The sequence below is a fragment of the Fundulus heteroclitus genome, chromosome 3, assembly GCF_011125445.2.
Source record: "Fundulus heteroclitus isolate FHET01 chromosome 3, MU-UCD_Fhet_4.1, whole genome shotgun sequence".
In the NCBI taxonomy this organism is placed as follows: Eukaryota; Metazoa; Chordata; class Actinopteri; order Cyprinodontiformes; family Fundulidae; genus Fundulus; species Fundulus heteroclitus.
In genome coordinates this window covers 17576171-17599333 of record NC_046363.1, presented here as the reverse complement: position 1 = coordinate 17599333, position 23163 = coordinate 17576171, and the positions used below count along the sequence as shown (strand labels likewise).

The 23163-nt window shown below is 37.8% G+C and overlaps 1 protein-coding gene and 1 long non-coding RNA gene across 3 annotated transcripts in view; both read left to right on the top strand.

Annotated features, from left to right (window-relative positions):
• Positions 1 to 23163, top strand: part of col14a1a (collagen, type XIV, alpha 1a) — a 201746-nt gene that overhangs the window by 86111 nt on the left and 92472 nt on the right. For both annotated transcript variants that reach the window (XM_036131224.1, XM_036131229.1), the window contains exon 20: positions 19327 to 19459. In XM_036131224.1, the coding sequence (XP_035987117.1) occupies positions 19327 to 19459 (133 nt within the window). The remainder of the gene's footprint in view (positions 1 to 19326; positions 19460 to 23163) is intronic.
• Positions 1649 to 12944, top strand: LOC118560319. The gene is made up of 5 exons (XR_004929261.1): positions 1649 to 1785; positions 2070 to 2198; positions 3955 to 4094; positions 12463 to 12595; positions 12870 to 12944. It is a non-coding gene; the product is annotated as an uncharacterized LOC118560319 (long non-coding RNA).

The following is a 23163-nucleotide window of genomic DNA, read 5'->3' as shown; positions in this document are numbered from 1 at the left end:
ATCTGGCCCGTTCAGAGACAGACCGACCTGCATCTGGCCTTCGGTTCTGAACATCCCATTTTCTCTGCTCAGTGGACAGGTAGTCTCTGCAGGACAGCTGCTCAACCTGCCTCAAGGTTGTCTCTCTCGTGAAGGCACTTGCTTCTTTCATTTGCTGCTGAATTGGCGTGGTTCCTCTCTTTGGAGTTCGAAACTGAATCATAAATGGCAACGGTAATATTGGATAAACTGGATTCGGGTCTCTTTGACTGTTCATGAAGGCAAAACAAGCAAATCTTATTGAACCTTTAGAAAATATCTCTGGGGACATACCGCAGAGTTTATACCAAGTAGGGTCCAGACTTGATATATTTGACTGGGCTTTTCCTTTAATGGTTCTGTACCTCTCTTAGATTGCATCATCCGAGAAAGGTCTATTGGTAGGACTCTTCAGACAAAGGGGAGGTGCGTCAGTATGTCAACTCTATTAAATAAGACAATACAAGCAACTGGACACGCCTTCATATGTTTTGATTTGTGTAATGGAGAGCTTCAGCCGTTCGCTACGTTTGACTATTTTGCGTTTTTGTAGTTCTTATTGGGAAGGCTGTAGGCCCGGATTTGACTCACATCCTCCATCTGCATTTCTGTCAGGTAAAGACGTATGAGTTAAAGGCTGTCTGAAATTGGCACAGCAGTATGAAACCTCTTTCTACCCCCTGATCAGCTTATGTTTACATGCACAAAATTTCACACGATCGGATTAACTAAATATTTGTATTTAATATTGGATTGTATTTTTATATGGCACACAGTCAATTAATCCGATCATAATGTGCATGTATATGCACCTGGCTTTATTTAGAATAGAACCACTTTGACATGCACAGTCATCAAATTCCCCTATAAATACCACGGAAGAAGTACTTCTGTCTTTGCTAAACGAGACAGAATTCGGAATAATTTGAACCTAACAAGCGTTAATTTGCACGTTGATCAGATTATCAATCAGCATAAACCACCTCTCTCATTCAAGAATACAATTTTATTCCGATTGAGCTTAATCTGATCATCATATTCTGATTGCCTTGTTTCCAATCGGCCCTATATAACTACATTTACATGGACAAAAGTAATCGAATAGAGTTCTTACTGTTGACATCATAAAAGGTCAATCAGCTAGGAGCTATTATTAGAACATTTCGGATGCAGCCCTAGACTTTCCCTCCTTGTCTGACTCTCTTACTCGTCTGGCTCCAGCACTAAAGCACACACATGTTACCCAACAGTGACGTCATCAGGCACGGAGGACTTTGTGGCACATTATCATGACCAAGGCTGGGAAAAAAAACTATTATTCTTTCAACCCTTTTTGTTTTCCTCTCAGAAGTTACACTTCTAAAAACATTAGATAACGTTGGCTAGAGGCAGAAGACTGATTCAAGGTAACCATCATGTCTTGAGAACTTGGGTGAATTGAGTTCAAATGAGGATAAACGGATCATTCGTGAACTTAGGGGAAATATTCAGCAGGGTAAAGGATTATTTTGGGTCCATGTACTGTCACAATGAAAGCCTCTTCAGCAATCTCGGTGTGGCATGTTGTAAATCGATCATATTTCTGAGGGGCACTAACGCTATTGTACCTGTTCTCTGTTCTTGTCAGTACCCCTGAGTCCTCCCAGGAATCTGCAGTTCTCAGACATCACTCATAACTCGGCCCACATCAGCTGGGATCCACCGCCCAGTGAAGTTAAAGGTTACCGCATCATGTGGGTCATGACAGACGGACTGATTACAAAGGAGGTGTGTTAGTTTCTCTCTGCTTTTTAGGTTTTTAAAGCTAATTTCTGCACACTTTGTTTGAGCATGTGTGCAAAAACTGATTTGGAGAAGGGAACTGAGGATCCAAAGAAGTAAAGATTACTCAACCATATGTTGCTGTCCATATTGTTATTTTGGAAATGTTCTGGATCCCTCAAGGCTTTCACAGTAAAATGAAAGTTGTTGTTTTACCTAATGTGATTGAATGATTTAATTGTTTGGCAGACATAACGTCAAGTTTTCATGTAGGTTTTGGTTCTGTGCAGGTGAAGGTGGGCCCGGTTTAACTCTTACGACCTCAGTGAGCTGACGTCTCTGAAGAGAGTACTCGGTGGCCATCTTTGCTCTGTACGGCGAGGGGCAGTCGGAGCCGCTCACTGATGCCTTTACAACCAGTACGACACCCTTCGCTCTGCATCATGAACAGATGGGCCGATAAATCCACTTTTTGAACCATTTATTTATAGGTGCAGGTTTCTCAATGTCCACTACTTCCATCTATACACAGCTATTTTAAGTTTTATTCTAATCTCTACATCGCTTATAATTGTACATTTTCTTATATACTGTTGTACATAATTTTTATGTTACAAACACAAACTTCAGTCACTGATTTTGAGATTTAATGGGATAAAATTACATAAAGTAGCACATAACTGTCAAATGGAAGGAAAAGTGATTTAAAATGCTCTTTACAAATAAAAATCTGTGTGGTATGCTGTGTGGTATGCATTTGTATTCTGCCCCCACACCCCCCAAAAAACTCAAATGAACTCAGCTATTTCAGCTATTTCTGGTTGCCATCTTAGCTGTTAATCTACTTTCAGACAAGATGGTAACTGATTACCTTTTTAAAATAACAAATCTGGGTGTTTAAAAATATAAAGGAACAAACTAGTAATCTTTTTAACTAATATAAATATTGTTTGTAAGTAATATTTGTATTAATTACATGTAATATTTAAATTACTTGAAATTAATATTTTTATTTCTTACGGTACTTACAGTAAATGTTGTTTTCTTTTTGTGTCGTGAGGTTTATTTAATTGCTTAAATTTTTTGATCTTATTTTTACTTTATCAACCGTTATTTCTAGTCTTTTTAAAGTCTGTTTTACCTGCTTGTACAGCACTTTGATTGAAAACGGTTTATAATAGCTTTATAGTTTACAGCTATTCCTAACAATTTCTCATGCTGCTTCGTAAAATTCTAAAACAGTTTTAACTTTTCATCCAATTTCTTGGAAACCAATTCTAGCTGTTCATCCACAGCTAATTCTCAGTTTCAACATACTTTAATGACAGGTTAGCATTTTTGTTTATACTTGGATAACAAAACCAACTTGTCTGCTTCACTGGGAAGAATTTATCTAACTGCAAATGACAAATGTTGGTACATTGTACTAAACATTTCTCCTCATTACCCATGTTACCGGCATTTACTGCTTTAAGTGTATTTATTTTTGCCATCCTATTAATTGTTCCCTTCATGGAGGGTGCAGGATTTAATTTGCTGTGCAAAATTAGTCTCAGTTTACAGAAAACAGCTTGATCAATATCATTAGAAGGCAAACGATCTCTCTTTCAACGCCAAATGGTGCAAAATTTTATTACCCTTACTGGTCCTTCTGCCATCTTGGCTTCCTGCCAACCCCATTTACACTTCAGCGTAATAGCTTAGTCACATAAAAAGGTAATTTCACTGTCCCTTACTATTCAATCACACTAACACATATTGATTTCGTAGGACTATCCCTTTAAGCTACAAGCAGTTAGCCTTAAGTGCTGCATCAGCTCAAAAAAAATGTATGTGTGGTGAGCAACTAATAAAATATGCAGTGTTTTAAGACCACATGGAATTTTATTTATCTACTGGCAAACTTTGTTTAATGGACCAGGTTTATGAAAACGAGTTTTATGTTCCAAAATGAATATGCAAGCACTTTAAAATTTGTGGAGTGGAGGAGTAGCTAATGGTGTGGACCTAGAAGGTTAAAGGTCATGTTAAGGATGTAAAAAAAAAAAAAACTCCTGCAAGATGAATGCAAAGCATAAAAGTGGTTTCATAAATGTCTTCATATAAGCCAGCAGCATAATGGAGACAAAATTATCGAAGACAGGACTAGAAAGAGAATCTCATTTTGTGTTTCAGCTCCGGTTCCTGGTCCTCTAAATCTGCGCTCCAGTGATGTCAACACAGACAGCTTTAAGGTCAGCTGGGATCACTCAGCCGCAGACATTGTTCTCTACAGACTCTCCTGGGTGCCGTTCTCTGGTGGTGACGTAAAGGAGGTTAGTAAACGTAGAATCTGATGCAGTGCCTCGCAAAAGTATTCCTACCCCTTGAACGTTTCACGTTTTGTTACATTGCAATTGTTAACCTGCATGTATTTTATTGGGATTTAGTGAGATACACCAACAGCATTTTCTGTTTTTGCCTAGTTAGAATTCATAAACTTATTTCTATTTGATAAATGTCCTAATAATGTGCAAGAAATGTGTTAAAAAATATGTACTTTCCTTAAATTCCAACATGTACATGGATTTGCTTAATATTTTAACACTATTGCTTTTTGAACTGTATGAATTGGTTCAAATGTTTTTGGTTGACCTGCACAAGCTTTTCCCAATAGCTTATTTGGATTTTGGCCTGTTTCTCCTGACAGAAATGATGTAACTGAGTCAGGTTTGTAGGTCTCCCCACAATCACCTTTCAGCTCTATCCACAAATATTGGATATTTGTGGATAGAGCTGAAAGGGACTGAGATCAGGTATCTGCATATTGATCTGAAACATTGAGTTTGTGGTTCTTAATCCACTTTGTAACCAATTAGGTTCTATGATTAAGGTTGTTATTTATTTGGAAGACCCTTTTGTGCCCAAGCTTTTAACTTCCTGGCTGATGTCTTGAGATGTCATTTCAATATTTCAACATTATATGCTTCTTCATGATGCCGTCTAATTTGGGAAGTGCACCAGTCCCTTCCTGCACCACAACATCCACACATGATCTTTTGACACTCTTCACAGTTAAGGTGGTCGTATCTGCTTTGCATTCTTCTGCCTTTTAAATCAGCATAGAACTGTTTACATTATGTCCAGACACTTCTATTTTCATCAGACCACAGAAGATTTCTCAAAATCTTCTGCTTGTGTTCTGGAGTTGATACACATATGTAGTACCTGTCTGCTTCCTGAATGGTATAGTGGCTGGACAGTTCCATGTTGTTTATACTTGTGTATATTTCAGGATCTCAAGGTGTTTTAGTTTTCTTCTGTTATTATGTTTTCAGCATTTCCTTTTCATTTATGTAAGTCCTAAAAGGTCCTATGATATAGATTCATACTTTTGCATTTAGTTTTATTCTTGTGCCCTGTCCTTTTTTTGCGGTAGGATTTGTTTCTCTTTGATCTCTGTTTATCTTTTCTTCTTGGTTGATAGTTACATTGTGTCCCAGTTCAGCTCTGTATGTGTTAAAGGTGCCATGACTTCACCGTATAAACCATTTCACGTAGTAGATATCGCTGCATATGTAAATTCTTCAAAGAATTTAATTTAAAAGATAACATCAGCTTGTTGTTTTGTCAGGCCGAATGTCCCTCCTCAGTAAAAGGGTTGGTGGAGAACTCGCTGCGATAATGGCATGTGTCTCTACCTAGTTCACTTCACTCTGGTTGGCTACAACCATATTTGGAAAACCAGTCCAACGCGGTACCGCACCGGAGAACTCGCTGCGGTACAGCCGTGACACAGAAACATTATGCAGCTGGCTGCCAGCTCTTCACCGCGGTGGCTGTGGAGGAGAGCTGGCTCTCCGGGCCGCAACAGGAAAATTATGCAGCTTGCAGCCGTTTAGCTTCAGTTAGTCAACCTGATTTTCAGTTTCAAACACACCTTCCTTACATTTGACAGCATTTAGAAATGAAATAAACTTATGGGTAATGCCACCTTTCGTGTCGGTACACCTTTTTTTTATCCATTTGTTCAAAAACTCTAAGTTGAATTCCCCCAGTCTTCAATGAAGTCCCCTCAATTGAACTTTAGCCACACTTTTGTGATTTTCTCGTCCTTCATGCGTACTGTCCATTTTCCCCCAAAGGACATATCAGCTCCCCTTTTTAGTGACCGCTGTGAAGTTAGTTTGAGGTTGAATATGGGATATTTGCACTCCACGGCTTCTGTGGTGACTGCCTCCTGTTTGAGCCGACACAGGGAGGCTGATCTGGGGCTGCCATCTGCTCACTGCTCCGCCTTCCTCCTCTCAAATGGAGCAGTCAGACAATCTAGCGCAACTTACAGCTGGTGTATCAGCTGGGGGGAGGAGGGAAGGGGATGGGGAAAGGCTGTTTGCTTGATGGTGTGCTCTGATTGGAGAATATTAATTACATAGAAAGACAAACTAGGTAGAAACATCACCCGTTTTGTGATCTGATCATTTTTAAACAAAGAGACAAAACTGGCCGCCCATGAGCAGGCCATGTAATATTCAGTTTATACATTCACACTGCCTCCTCAGTGCACAACAGATCACATTATACCCCCAAAACCTCAGAAAATTTTAATTTGTCATCCTGGCACCTTTAATTAGTCTCCTTACCTCAGCTTCCCTGCTGTCCTTCTGCGCCAGCAGCTCCACAGTTCCTCTGATTAGTTCATCTGGTTTCTTTTATCATCTTCCACCCCTGCCTCAGTAATTGAGCTCCTGATTCCTCATTGTTCACTGCTGGATTCTTCCGTCAGTCTCTGTTACCATGCCCGTACTTTTCCCCATTTTGCTGCCTGTTTCTCTGGCTGTGCTCCACATCCTGTTCACCTGGTATCTGGTTGCAGGTTTTTGTCCTTTATCATTGAATCCTTAAGTTCATCGTACTGCTCCCATGTACCTGTCTGCATTGTGGCCCAACTTGAGAGAAATCATGACAGTATGATTGTTTGAACAGAGAAGAGTCTCCTTCAGACATGAAGAGGATGGGAATGGATAGAAGTGTAAACGTCTATCCCCACCCCTTTTTTCCTACATCATTTACAACCTGTCTTTTTGTTTACTATGACTTATAATCATAATTTCAGAAATGATGTAGATATATAGTATATCATTTGAATATTATGTATGTTATATATTCAATAATAGCCAGTAAACTTGTAGATACATGTAGATTTTCCTACAAAAATATACACACACATATACATAGTTCCACTACACACACACACACACACACACACACACACACACACACACACACACACACACACACACACACACACACACACACACACACACACACACACAGAGACAACCACAGTAGCATCAGCATCAATATTTACAGTCAGCCCAGGTTTCTGTACTTGCTTCATATTTTTGCATAATGATTTGAAACTATTCAGATTTGAACATTGCTTTCCATAATCTCACACCACAGACTGATACACACAATTTATTCCTGGTTGTACAAACTCTTGCTTCTTCAAATTCCTACCTTCCCCTGTCATGGATAAACTTCTCACTGGAAAGGGAAAATCTTTTGAATGTTTTCTGGTAATTGATTATTTTTTGCTTTATTCATGATTTTTAATCTCTGAAACTGAACTATACAACAATTTAGATGTACTGAACAGTGAGTCAGTATGATTCAGATAACCTACCATATGACTCGTACGCATTGCTCTTTTCTGGAGCATTATAAGCGGCTGCAGAGAAATCTTGTAGTTATTACCCCAAAGTGCTGCACAGTAACTTAAATTTGGAAAGACCAAAACAGAGTACAGAATGTGGAGTAATTTGGGGTGAAGTACAAACTTGACTTTATTGAGTACAAATGTCCCCAATTCTCCTCCTGATGTCTTTGCTGATTTGTTTTGAAAGGAAACTGTATTTCTGAGGTGTGCCTTAAAATGCATCAACAGGTTTTGCCGCAGGTCCGTTACTTAACCTACCAGAAGATTGCAAAGCCATGGCCTTATCACCTGGACTTTCTAAAAATGCTTAAAGTTGAACTATTTTGCAAACTTCTGAATCTGAAGATAGTAAAAATGTAAAATTATATACTCAAAAATATTCTCCCCTTATTCTGACATTTTGCAAATAGAAATTTTAGAATCCTAACTAACCTAAAACAGGAAATGTTTTATACGTGTATGCCTACAAGGGCCTAGCCAAAGTCCTGACCTGGATTTAGAAACTCATGCAGGATGCTCTTCATCCAGTATTGCTGAGTTGTTCCATAAAGAAGAATGACGTTGTGTTTTGGTCTCTAGATGTGGTTCTACGCATTCAGGGGGCTGAAGACATGCACACTTTTAAGATTTGAAAAAGGAAATGAGGTCAATCTGTATTTTTTCTTTCACTTCACATTCATGCACTTCTTTTGGTCTACCACATAAAATTCCCACAAACTGAGGTTTTAACGTGACAAAATGATTACAAGTTCAAGAGTTCTGAATATTTTTGCAAGATAATTTATGTATTTTATATATTTGAGAGTGAAGCAGTGAAAACAGCCATGACCAAAGCACTTACATGTATTTTGTGAACAACATGCTTGTTTCAGTTCACTTATTGTCTTATATGTAGCAGAAGAAATGGCTTCGCTCCATTTGCTCTAAGAGAGAGAGAAGACTCTATTCCAATGACTTACACAGAAGCTTAACACCATTACTGTTAGCTGCTAAAACCCGTGGCATGGTTGAATATAAAGGCTGAATAAAACTAGACATTAATGGCTCGGGTGTTTTATTACCATGATCTGGGGTTTAGAGACAGCTGCAAAGCATTGATAGAGCCTCGGTTTGTGTGGCTCTGTGCGCATGTTGTGTGAGCCTCTGTGTGTAAATGTGGGTTTTGCTCAGGCTCATCAGAGCTGAAAATGCCACTCTGGGGAATAGGAGAGATAGCCTAAAGAGAAAGTGATACATGCGGTTTACTCTGTTTCTCATCCACATTCTTAGCACATGTCTGCACAGCCACGCCGATAATATCCTCTTAGTGTTAAATTTGAGAGATGATTAAACATAATGCCACAGATGCTCCTACAGAAATGCTCAACCCTCTCCACCCAGCACTCTTAAATGTGCATAGATGCTGAGATAGCCATTCAGTAATTTAGCAGCTATTTATTATTGATATATTACAGTTCATCTTCTTTTCATTAAAAATACCAGCATGTTTGTAGCAGCAGGCTTTTGATTTTATTGTAACAAGGAGCTGAGGACCAAAATGTGTATAAAGACACAATAACCCAGTTAGTAAGTCCGATTTAGAACATTGAGGACACCAGACCTGAGCTTTCTCACCGATTCTTTTATAGACAGAAACTTTAGTTTCAGCAAGGGTCCAGAGTGTATCAACTCTGGGCATCTTTTTTATTTTATCACTGCTTTTTGCAGAGGAATCCCGTCATGGTGGCCTCATCAAGCAGGGGCCTCCATCATGCAGGGACAGTTTTTGATGGAGGCGATATGGCTCACTGCCCAGGGCAGTCGCAGGGTGATACTTGAAAAACAAAACAGAGAAAGATGTCATTTGATCCCTGAATCAGAGATCAAATGGCATCTTCTTGCTTATTTCCGTGTCCAGGAAATAGGGAGTTAGCTTCCACTAGATTTGTGCATCCTTGTAATGCTCTGCGACTTTAGGTTGGATGACACGACAGAATAGTGAGGCTCGGTGCTTTAATTGAGGGGAAAAAATGCTGGTGAGCCCCTTTTTTCCACAGGGGTGTCCAGCCAGAGTAAAATCACAGTTTTAGTAATCATAGCAATAACATATTGAAAATCAAAATGTTTACAGCATGAAATTATATATAAACTATATGAGAATATTTCCTCAATAAAAACATGAACATCTCTCCAGCCTCAATGAGCCCAATATGTAATTGAGTACAGAAAAAAGGTACCTAAGTTACAGGTGATACTTTAACATAAGATAAGATAGTGTTTATTGATCTCACAATGGAGAAATTCACTCGTCACATCGGCTCATACAAGAAGGTGCAGAGTAGGGAAGGTGCATTCAGTTATATACAGTGAATCTTCATATATACAAAGTCATGAGTTGAATTTGAAGAAAGGTTGGCAACAGGAATGTTAGAAAAACCTTGCAAAAATATATTTTTTTACTTTTGTAGACACATAAGTAGCAAAGTATCATTTCACATGCAGTTTTTCACTGAAGCAACACTAAACGTTTTTGAACAAATGAAAGACGTTTAATTATAAATGCAAAATTATGAAAAATGAAAAATTATAAATGCAAAAGTAACAAAGACATGAGTGTTGATCCCATGTTTAGCCTGTTACATCTGCCCTGACTCAAAATGACTTACTCTGAACAGCAGCGTAAATCTTCTAATCTGAAATAATTTGCAGAAGTTCTGCAGACTTTGAGGATCTTTGGAGGATCCTAATGAATCTTTCTCAGGAAAACAAAACTTGGCATGATCACATTGGTCAATTTCCTCTGGAAAGTTTACATTTATGATGGTTTTAGGGATTTTCATCAAGCAGATGCAACATGTGAAAAGAGGACAAAAATAAGTCTCATTCCAAGAGCACTTTTTAGGTTGAGTCCTGGTTCTGCAATAGAGGGTGACACGGGAATGGATTTTCACTCCTGTCCCATCCCACTCCCACAGAAAAAATGTGTGTCCCGTCCCACTCCTGGTAAAATTACTCCCACTCCCACCCCGCTCCCATTCAGAATGACTCCCGCTCCTGCGGCACTCCCATTCTTGCTGTCTTCATTACATTTTTTGGCAATACATTGAAGCTGAATGTCTATGAAGGGTCAGTTAAGTTCCTGTTTTAGCTGTAGTAAAGGCCAGTTAAAGTAAAAGGAATAATAATAAATAAATAATAAATGTAACAAACAAGGAAACAGACCATGCTTATCTTAGTTGAATAAACAAAATGTACAATGTTACCTTTCACTAATTTATTAAGTAATTGTTTCACATGAACAATGAAGTTACTTTTATGTTTCAAATTGCTGAAACTAAAGAAAAATTTACCTAGCAAAATATCTATACTCAATTAATTAAAAAGTGCATAAAGGCATTACTTTCACAATTTAGATAATGTACCTCAATGGTTCAAAAACTCAGTTTTGTAAAAGAAAAAGTTGAATATGATACAATCATATTAGTATTTGTCCATTTGCAAGAAAATATCCACAAACTAATTAGGGTTTACTATCAGAACCAATATATTCATCAAACATTAAACACCTTCTTGGATAATGAGTCCAGGAAACTTGTTTTACAAGCAGGTTACTGAATGTTAACGCCGCGACATACAACTTTCGTCAAGTTTGTTAATATTTGCAACTTTCCAGTCAGTTCTGTGAGTTTAATAGATAAGTCCTTCTGACTTTGCATTGCAAATCCAACTTTTGCAGGTCGGGTTCGCCACTAGCGGTTGCTCCTTCCATTGCTGTTTTTTTAGCGCGGGTGGAAAACGTAGATCAGAAGCACTGTTGGCTTTTGGGTCGTGTAGTTCTTTTTACTTTATAGTTTAGGTTTCTTGGAAGAAAAAAACAAAATGGCGGTGGCGATCCTACATTTTTTATTTTCTATTTCATTTTATTTTTTGGCATCGATCCTAGTTTAATGTTTTTTTCAGGACTTTAATATCTCCTCTTATTTGTTACCACTGTTTTCAAAACATAAATATTCAGCAGTTATTTTGGAAATAAAAAGAAACAGACAAAACACACTGGCAAATCATGTATTATTGTTCATTTCCATGTGGGGGGCACCAGACAGTGTTTGTACTCAGGGCCCCTAAATGGCTAACACCGGCCCTGATCTTACCACGGTGTTTAGGTAGCAGCAGGTTCCACTAATGCCAGCTGAGTCTGACCTCCGTTTTCTTGTGTAGTGAAGGACTGTTCAGAGTTATCATACAACGCTGTTCCAGTTAACATCTTCTTTGACCCTATCTGGTTCTAAGGGTTAGAGTTTTTAAAGTATTATGGATTTCATTTTATTACTTCTGCAAAAAAAAAGAAAAAGAAAATCGCTCCGACTTCTAGTTTAATCAGAGATTTTAAAAAGAAAGCCTGAAATGTATTAATTTTGTGAAAATACATTTAAAAAAATGCATTCTCAAATCCCTTTTGGTGTTTGTTATACTTTAGACGAAGACGAAGAACATGAAAAGCAGAATCTATAGGTGGTTCAAATCTGGAATTAATTTATCTACACTGATTCACAGTTAAACTTGTGAAAACAAAAGACTGTTGATTCTTTGTCTTTTCAAAATTATTGCTAAAATCAAATTCCTTGTACTGTCTCGCCAGTATTTTTTGTGACATCCCTAACATACATATTGGAGAAGCATCCCCAGTGTAACAATAATGCAAGAACAACACTGGTAGCAATCACTGAGGTGACTGGGTTGGTTGTTCATTTTTTTTTATATGATGTTAAAATCAATGTGAAAAAAGTATCTATATTTGATAACAATTTTACACTGTAATAAAATGTGAATGTTTTCATCTGAAATAATATAAAAAAGGCTATTAAAACCACACAAAATCACAAATGTCCTGCTTCAACAGAGATGAACAATTGCCTGAAACAAAGGAGCCAAACTGAATGTCTTGTACTGAAGAAAACAGAAATGCTTATCAGACTTGAATGTGTTTCTCCTCTGTGCTATAGGTCATTTTGAGTGGAAGGGAAAACAGCTACACCCTGAGCAAGCTCGATCCCTCCACTGAATATGAAGTCCTGTTAACGGCCATATTAAAAGATGAATCTGAGAGTGACACAGTCTCTGTCATAGAAACCACGAGTAAGTGTCAATAGATTTTAACATGCTGCTTTTAAACAAGACAACTTTTTTTATTATATACCCTTCAGCTGGTTCTCATAACTATTCCCCTCTGTAAATGTTTTGATTCAAAACGTTTAATTTGTGATCTTGGTTTCTCAGAAGAAGAAAATCTATTTTTATTAACAATGATTAGTCGTGGGTTCCTCTCTAATTGGCTTACTTATTGACACATAGCACTGAGTAGCGGACTCTGTGATACATTCTCTGATTTCTACTCTCTGTGATTCTCCAGTGGCCTTAACAACAACAATTCCAACCACGACCACAGGTAAGAAATGTCAAAGGTGAATCTATGTGTTATTGCAAAATACCAGGAGTGGGAGCTTTTTTAATACACGCTGGGCATGTGTAAAAATGTCAAAATGTCCAAGACATCCAATAAGAGGTGACTGAAGGTGACACACAATGCATGCTAAAATCCTCCAGTGTAATTTCTTTTTCTTAGTTTGGCTAAATATGACTGTATGAGCCCTTCTTTTAATAATCCTGCCAGCATGTGTCCGTTTTGCAGCAGGCTAATTTCTCTTGGAGAAAGTATCCCTGCTGAAGGGCTGGCCAGTTTTAATCATGGCTTGGCTGGGGCCAAGGTAGTAGCCATTTGTGCAATCCTATTAAAATAATAAAGAATGGGTGCATGCATGTACATGTTAATATTGGCAAAGTACAATTACAGCTCTGAAACTGCACGAGGCAAAAGTTTTGGTCATTATTTCTCATTTAGTGACAAAAAAACAGAAAATTATATGGTGGTCCAGCTAGGATTGGCAAATGAAACAGTCAAGACAATCTCATCTTGCAAGGACTATAGATTTAAGTTCAAGCTACTGTGACAGATACACCCTTTCAATTTATTTTTTTTAGATGCCCAATAGAATTAGCAGCATGCTGCATCTGCTATTCTTTCTGGGGTCAGTTTGCATAAAAAGACAAATTAAACGTACAAAGAATTATCTTAAAGATGATATGTTAAAATAACACATTCTATTTTCTCCACTTTTAAATAAAAACACAGGCATAGTTTTAAAATAGACAAATGTCCTTCAGTTCAGTGTTCAGTAAATGCCAGATTAAATCACATTCCCAATGTACAAACACTAATAGAAAACATAGTCAAACAATCTTAGACCATTCTCAGTCATGCATAAACAAGAGAAATCCAGTAATAATAAAAAACATTGCTCTGCTAAAATCTTCCACACACTCAATCAAGCAAGGACTATCTGGGACTCATATCTTAAACCTTAAGGTCTATTCGGAGGACACCTTAATATTCGAAGCATGATTCCAAAACGAGAACAACTTGAGCACTGATTGATTCAGCCCAATGTTGACTTTTTTGGACAGACAGAAACCTGGCTAGAAGGCTCCTCACCAGAAGCTGCCATACATATCCCAGGGAGCAACGTGTTTAGAAAAGACAGGGGTCAATGTAAAGGGGGGGGGGGGGTATTTTGTTAGAGACACCTTAAAATGTTCACAGATAAAATTGCCTTGAATGTGTTGGAGTAAATATTTTTGCTCTAAAAGGAAATTAATTTCACTGTTTTTTGTATTTACCGGAAACCATCAGCCAACATAGAATTTTCTAATCGCCTAAAAATGCTTAATTGGTTATTTTAATATTGATTGGGAAAATAAGAAGGAAAGACAAAACTTGAAACGGGCAGCTGACGATTTTAGTGTGGTTGAAAAGCCAACCCGTATAATTAATCACTCAAAAACAAGAATAGATCTTCTATTTTCAAATAAACATGAAAGAATTTTTAAAAACCTATAACTTTTTAACTGGTCTTTTTAGATCGCAATGCCATATTTTTTTTGTTCGAAAAATAACTAAAACACGTTTACAAACATTTAGCACAGCTATTCAAAGCTGAAATTCCTTCTATGTTGCATTCCCAAAAGGCCAACAGTGAAATCTGGCAATGGCCATGAAGGAGATATATTGAAATTGTTTCATGTAATGATATCACAGCATCAACAGTGTTACTTTCTGCTCCAAAATTAAAGATATAATTTGGATTCATTTACAAAGAGGAAAATTAATAAATCTAATAAAGGTAAATTACTATGGCTTAATTTACAACAGCAATTTCAAATGTAAGCATCCCAACATATGGTTCAAATTTTCTTGACAAAAGTAAAATATGTTCAAATGACTAAATAAAACAAGTACAATTTCATATAGACCCTATCTCGAGTCCTTTTGATAAAACTCTGGTTTCTCTGATAGAGATCCCTGATTTGCTAAGCACTAATGTTAAGTCATTTGTAATATTGTATATAGAATTGGGCTGAGTCAACTGCCTTGTCTGACTCCATGTTTTACAGTTTAATTATTTGAATAGTAGATAATGGACCATATAATAGACCAGTTGTCTCCCGCCTCTAAGATAACTACTGATAAACTGTGATGCTGATTCTACAAAGCCATAGGATCAAAGTTACTTCAGCAAAATCTTATGATCAATAATGTCAAAGGCTGCTGGGAAATCAAGTAACACAACACCAATTATACTATTATTTTCCATTTCCTATGACCAATCCTCTGTCATTTGAGTTAGAGCAGTTCCAGTAGAATATTTTTATTTCTAAGTATGTTGACTTGTAAAGAGATCATTGACTTTTTTAAAAAAGTGTTGATTTGTTCATGTTTTTTCCATTATTTTTCTCAAAATTGGCAGTAAATTCATGGGTATACAATTTGTTTCTGTAAATGTAATTTTTTTGTATTTTTTGATAGAAGTTTTACTTTTGATATTTTCCAAGCTGACAGGAACTTATTTTTATTTAACCACTAATTAATTATATGAGTTACAACTGGTAAAATAACTGAGGCTATAGATTTTAATAGTCACCCATCCACCCCAGGAGATTTTTGATATAATTCAACTTTTGATGTACTTACATTTTCAAAAATAAAATAGCATTTTTTGTTACTCATCATTTAATTTATTAGTGAATATGATATATTTTCAGTCATTCAGTTAGGATGGGATGAGAGACTGCTAATGATGAGAACCACTTTTCCTGCTACGAAATCAACTATATTAAAGAAAGTTTTATAGTGGTTAAGGTTCTTTGACGTTTATGAACCAGCCAATGACTGCCTGTTTTTAATTTTTGTTTTTTTTTAAAGTTTCTTCTTTCTAAGGTCCAACTGTGATTTTGTACAGTGCAATTTTTTGGCCTGTAAATTTCTGAACTGTACTCCAAGGTTTTTAAGATCCCATTATCACTGTCACGGAACGTCAAAGCTGTGCAGTAATGGATAAATGTTTTGGCAGTGACACAAAAGTTGTACTTTGCAAACTTTGTGATTGTAGTTCATTCTGTTTTTAGATTGTCGGGCAGAAAGGAAGCAGGAAAGCCCTTAATTCAATAAAATTACCCCCCCCCCCCCCCCCCCCCCCACCACCACAACGCTGAGCTAGCTAACAAAAAACAACAGCTTTTCTCTCAAGCAGACCTGGCCATTTATTTTCATTTAATGCATACAAAAATAAAGCAATGTATTCTCAAATAGAGAAGTGCCACTAGTTTAATGTGATACAATCTGTCATAAGTGCTATTAAATAACTTATCCCTGCAACTTTAACTTGCATAATGCAGAGTTTTTCTGCAAATGATGGACGTCCAAATTTTGTTTCTGTTCTAAGTCAATACCCATTCCTGCTCCAGAGCCTCATGAAGTGCTCATCAAAAAGCAATAAAAACTGCTGTATTAATAACATTGCTATAGTTTACAGTATATGTTATATTGTATGCCATGACATTAAAATGACTGACTATATGCAACATTTGTTTTGTACAAGCATTCTGCTTTTTGAGTTGAGTAAAACAGGTTTTGTCTGTGATGTCTCAGTGACGCGTAAAGCTGTGAAAAACCTTTACCTGAGTGACGAGACCACCCAAAGTTTAGATGCATCCTGGGAGCTGGAGGACCCCGATGTGGAGAGCTACAGGATCTCTTACACGGACCTGAGCGGGGGACAGGGGGAGGAATCTGTAAGTTAATTAAGTTGTGAGCCATCACTGATGCAAAAAAAGTTATGTACTTTAACATTTCAGAAACAATTCCAATAATCTAAAATTGCATTTGTTGAGGCGGGTCTGTGTTTTTCATGGTTTGCATGCTTTCTGGTCTTTGTAAGAGCCTTTCCCAAATGTGTGAAGCTACGGTCCTTCCGGGCATTGTTGTACTCGACCTGATGCTTGTGAAGCATGCAGAAACATCTCTCCAGGACTATTCTGAACACTAAACATGTGAAACAGAAAGCTCTAAAGTAATATCTAGAGGAAGAACTTTGTTATTTCAAACCTCCAGCCTCCTGGATTGCACTACAGTCATCACCGCTGGGTCATGCGGTGCAGCCAGAAAACTGATTACACTTCTAGCTGCAGTCCACTCAGCCTCTCCTCCTGATCCCGCTGTCCCTCTGAAGAGCCCTTGAGCTCAGTGCCATGTGCTGACCCTGATCACTAATGCACACCTAAACACGTCCGCAGAGGCCTTCGTCCCGTCTGTCCCGCTGCCTCCGTGTTTCTCTGATTCGCTCCCTCATGGCTCCTCTCTCTCCACCTCCCCCTTTTCTTTCTTTTAATTTCCCGATGTGGTGTCAGAGCCATGGAAGATGGAGAGGCCAGGCCAAGGCAGAAGACATCCCATTATCTTTTCTGTAGCCATTTACCTCAGTGGGAGCACAGATGGAGGGCAGCTGAGGAAAGACAAAAAAAAAATAAGAACTATAAAACACTGGTGGAAAATGGAAGTTGTCTCTAAATAAAATGAGACAAATGCTTAAACATGTTTGCAGAATGAGTAACGGTTCCTTCAGGTCACAGCTCTTTACTAGTTTGATCCCAAATTCAATAATTGCAACAACAAAAAAATCATAATTCATACAGTCATGTCACACAGACATTCTAAGTCAATTGCATACTTTCCAAGTGAGGTTAAATTCAGTTTATTATTCAAACTGGTAAAAAGGTTATTTTTCTAAGGCAACCCATTTGATTGTATTGTCACAGACTTTGTAGCAATCACTTTTCCAGAGCGAGCATGTTGCAAAAGTAGACAGTCTATTTCATCGAGTTGTTAACTTTGCAGCAATCCCTCATGCAGAACATGTATGTACAATTCCCATTTAACAACAACAAATATCCAGAAGAACCCAGCGTCCTGTAAGCAGGCATCTGCCAGGGGGTTCAAGAAGACACAGCATACGTACACAAAAAAATTAACCGGCTCAGGAGTACTTTCAACGCTAAATAAAAGGTAATCTCAAAAGTGGCTCCTTTTGGGTTTTATCTAGGAACGATGGCTAAACATACAATCCCTTGCAAAAGTCTTCACACCCATGACTTTTTGCACATTTTGTTATTTTGTTAAAAGCTGTAATAAAAAAATGTAAATCCTTTTTTAAGTGATGGATCTGCACAAAATAATCTAAATTGTTGAAGTAAAGTTGGCACTAAATCCCAGTGGCACGATGTGTCGAGCTCATATATAGAGACTTACCCAAAGCCACTCGGAGCTGCAGTTGCCAGCAAAGGTGGTTCTACACAGCTCTGACTTTAGGTGGTGTGAACATGCATGTATGCTGAAGTTTTGTTTTTTTATCGTATTTGTTGTTTACTTCACAATTTAAAAAAATAACACATGTTCAAAGTTGCAGGCATGTTGTTTGAATGGAATGCTTTAATCTCTCAAGCAATCTATTTGAATTTCAGGTTGTGAGGCAACAAAACAGGAAAAATTTTAAGGGGTATGAATGCTTTCGCAAAGCACTATGCAGTGCGCCTGAGCCAGTCATAAAATCTAATTAGTTGGAGCAATAGCTCCTTCAGTTGCCTTTTCTAACAGAGAGACGGGAAAGAAAGAGGGGCAAGTGTGTCATGAGAGAACATGAAGTTATTAGCAGCAACAGCTCAGCTGACGGATCCCTCCATCAAGGTGTCACAGCTAAACAGAAACTCTGGTCACGGTGTGACTTCTGCAAAGAGAAACAGAAAAAAAAATTCTCATGCTATCTGATACATGCTACCGACACAACCCGCATAGTTCATCTCAGCATCCCAGCATTGAGGAGTCAAATATCTCCAGGCGTATGTGTATGTTGTGTTTATGAGCGGTCCGGCGGTTTTGACTAGCTTCTACCTGATCTATCTGATGGGAAATATTGAAACATACACCTGATGATGATGTTTCAGGGCTAATGCCAATTTTATTTCAATGTTGCACTTTGGTGGTTTTATCATAAATAAGGCAGATCAAAAGTAAATTTAACTCCATGTATGGGTCAGAATGAGTTGGTGAGTGAGTTTTAATTGATTTTCATTGGCGTTTGGACTGCATGAGCCAGCCTTGAATGTTTTTTCTTTCTCCTCTGGCTTAGCTAAAAGTTGGTTAGTTAGATGGCATCCATTTTTCAGAACCCGGGCTTACAGTCAAGAAAACTGAAAAAAAAATGCCGCCAAGCACAAGTGCCACTTAAGCACTGGAGTAGGTTTGGTGCAGAAAGCCATTTTTTTTTCTAGTAATGAAAATAGTTTGCAGTAAGTCTATTAACTAAATTAAAAATGAGAAGACTTCTTAAGGCACAGGTTGCATTTCAAAGAATCTTGATCACTTGTTTGATCTGGCTCTGCAGAGCTCCGTGTAAATCCTCATTTCCTTCTGTTTCTAGATATCAGTTGGTGGTGGTCAGACAAGCGCCGTGCTCCAGCCTTTACTACCAGAAACGCAGTACAAAGTGACGGTCACGCCGGTGTACGCTGACGGACGAGACGGCATCAGCGCTTCAGCCTTGGGTTCCACATGTAAGCCTAAATATCCTGAGCGCTCAAACACAGCCTCTGTCGTCTGAACGTGTCATTGCGGTTCTTGGAAGAGGTTCAGTCAGTTGGTAGAAAAAACCTGTGCAACCTAAAAAAAAATCTGATTATTGCCGTTAAGGAAATTATGGCAACAAGAATGCATAATTCATTCTGGTAAAACAGTACATTGCTTCTCCTGTTGTGAAGCATGTGAGGCTTTTCACATCACTGATAAAACAAACATGTTTGTTATCAACTAGGTTTCTTTTGCTCTCATATAGTCATTGAAAGATCGGCTTTGCAGAATGGAGCCTTCACCTTATTTTTTTTCCATATTCATGACAAATGTTCAATTTAGTTGAGATCGAGACTGCTGCTGGCCCTTTCAGTGAACTGATCTGCCTTTCCAGAAGAAACATTTTACTGCTCTTTGCTCTGTGGCAAGATGCGTTATCATCCTGAAAAATGACCTCATCATCAGGATTACCGCGATGAGATTAGTGCCTAAAACTTCAGTGCACCACCTGTGCTTTTACTGGAAAACTCATAAAATCTGAGGTGCTCCCTTATCGGAACGGCAGACCCGTATCGTTGATGAATGGAGGTGTGACGATACATCCCACTCAGGAGACAAGATGGTACGAGATGATTGGTTCACAAGAACAAGATAAAATGACACATTTAGCGATTTGTTTAGATTAATGGGGAAACTCGTGCTTTTTCTTTTTCAGACAAAAAGGTTCTAGTTTCACAACGTGTTTTCTATTCCATCCAGGATTAAAGAATCTGTAGATACATTTTTATGCTTTTGTTTATTTGGTACGGTTCCTGATGCCTAAAAGCATTGAAGTGGTCCATGTTGGCGTTTTCAAAAGTAGAATACGTTCGATCAGTGTAAATATTTTAGATTTTGAACTGAAGATGATCAAATGCGTTCCAGTCTAATTAAAAAGGTATAACATACCCCTTTATTTCAGAGCCAAACAGATGCTTTATAGCATATGCTGGATTTAGCAATGTCACAGTATTCTTCTCACACTGTTAAAAGGTTATTTCTTCCTTGTCTGTCATTGTTTCTTTTTTTTTTCTTCTGCTAATGATTTATCAGCCAGCCCAGTAAGAAGTCTTTATTAGCTGACTCTGTCAACACCAAACAACTCTAGAACGACTTTCTTTTGTACTTTAAAACAGATTCAAGGTGCCTAAAGTACCCACCGTCACATCTGGGCTTAGTCATCTAAGAACAGCAAATTAAATTGTACTCTTTGTGACAGATTTTACTTTCACAAAACACAAGATCACTCACAAGAAGACCTTGTTACACCGTCATCAATTACTGTGGAGATGTGCTCTTTTTCTTCAGGCTCATCAATGAATCCCACATCCATTCAATCACTGACTGTCTTCTTTTAACCCGCTGCAAACATGTTTTCTTTTATTTAGCTTTAAATGTTGATTTGACTTTTCATAAATCTCATACCTTTCAGCTGATTTATTTGAAATACAAATATAGACAAATTTTCTCACAGTTTTTTTTTTTTTTTGGCTGGGCAGTTTCCATTTTTACAATCTTCCCATTTTTTGGTAAATGCTAATTTTGCAGAGAAACTGCTCCACTCTGGGTTGAATCACCTCCCAGAGGGCCTAGCAGAAGCCACTGTGTGTCATTCCTCTCAGACAAGCTGCCTTTGGTCAGGTGGTTCTGTCTATCAGGGGGTCTAACTTTTGGAACGCTCTACCACTCACTATCAGGGAATGTCCAACTTTTATAATGGGTTTAAAAAAAATCTTAATATAATAATATATATCAAAACAAAATTTATATATATATATATATATATATATATATATATATATATCATTTGTTTTGTTGTTATTGTAGGTCATTCAGCCTGTGACTTCTGGCAGGGGTACGACCAATTGAAATAAGCCTTGGCTGTAATTGGGTGTATTCACATTTGTGTTGTTAAAACTTTTAAAATGAAATTAACAAAATAAAATAAAAAAAATGTCATTAATGCCCCTTCAGTCTCCCTTTCCAGCAAATAAAATTAATACTATGATATTATGCTTTTCTGCTTCGTAAGGAGCCAGTTGAGGTGGTTTGGCCATCTGATTAGGATTCGCCCTGGGAGCCTCCATTTGGGTTTTTTTTCCAGGCCTGTCTCAGTGGGAGGAGAACCCAGGGAAGACCCATAATTTGCTGGAGGGACTATATATCCCAGTCTGGCCTGGGGACACCTTGGGATCTCCCAGAATGAGCTGCAGGATGTCACTGAGAAGAGGCAGGTCTGGGTTTCTCTCCTGGATAGACCTGTTGCCCCCACCACCCAATCTCGAATAAGCAGAAGACAATGGATGGAAATGAAATGAAAGGAGTTTTGTAATCCTTGCTGTTTCAGCTGAAAGCTGTCTTTTTGTGGCCATGTTTCCTGTCACAGCCAGAAGAAACAGCTTATTAAGTTCTGCAACCGCTCTCTGAACTGCATGTGAATAATCAGGTCTGCACAAATCACAGGGTGTTTTTCCTCAACTTAACTTTAGAAAGACGTGCCAATAATTGCGAAAATGTCACCGTTTCCTTAACAGTTTGATAAATAGTTTTCGCAATAAATGACATTTTTGTTATTGTTGTTGCAAAATAAAAATAAAAAAACTCACCCAAAATCCTTCAGGAGCAGCTATTTCATATTTCCTTACTTCTAGTTTCATATTCATACAAGCTTTGAATTATTAAGCAGCGAGGTTATTTCAAGGTTTTCTTGTTTTCTGTGAATGAAAAGATGCAGGTTTTGCTTTGGTAGAACAGACTGAAAGATACTGAAGAATTTATTTGCTGTAAGCAGAATGTCAATTTGCTCTGCGTAATTTTTATGTTAATTTATGTGCCTGATGGAGAATATGAATTAAGGTGATGAGAAATACTGATGCTTTCCTAATTGTCTCAATAAGAACTGCTCATTATTCCAGCAGGTCCTTTAATAATGAAATGATTAAATTATTGCAATTGATTTTCTTTACCATTCTCCAACCAATGTTAAGCAGCATTAATTGTCTCTTTGTTTTACGCGGTGAAATAAAATGTCAGATTAAACATGTCATCTTTTAAGATTAGAGTGCCATAACTACTCATCAATCAAAAAGAATCTGCATTATCCTAGACCATTGTAATAAATTACAACGCAGACGTATTCTGCGAGAGCACTTTGAGAGTTTGAGGGTTAAAATCCCCCTAAATCAAGGACTGAAGAGCGTTACAACCTTGTAATTACTCTTTGAAACCTTCCCGTGTGTGTGTCGGAAGGAAAATGATTTATGTCAGCTACAAAGCTCAGTGAGTTCCTCCTTTGGCCTTCTCCACCTCTCCACCTACAGCTCCTAGTTAAATGAAATTTGCGACTGTGCAGTTTTTCAGTCTTTTTTGCAAATGAAACAAAGAAACCCAAAACTCATATTGTCTTTAAAACGAGGCCAAGTTTTCCTCTGCTGGCCCTACAAATGTAAACCAGCAAACATCCACCACCTGAGCGTCAATGCTTACCCTTGAATATTCTCTCTCTAGAAATATTCTGTTGTAAAAAGGCTTACAGATTTTTTTAAGTTAATAAAAAAGGGCACAATGTGTTTAACTGGATGCATGAAATTAGCTGCTTTCTGCAAAGACTCCGTGAAACTTGAGCCTTTGGATATATTTGAAAAGATTCAGC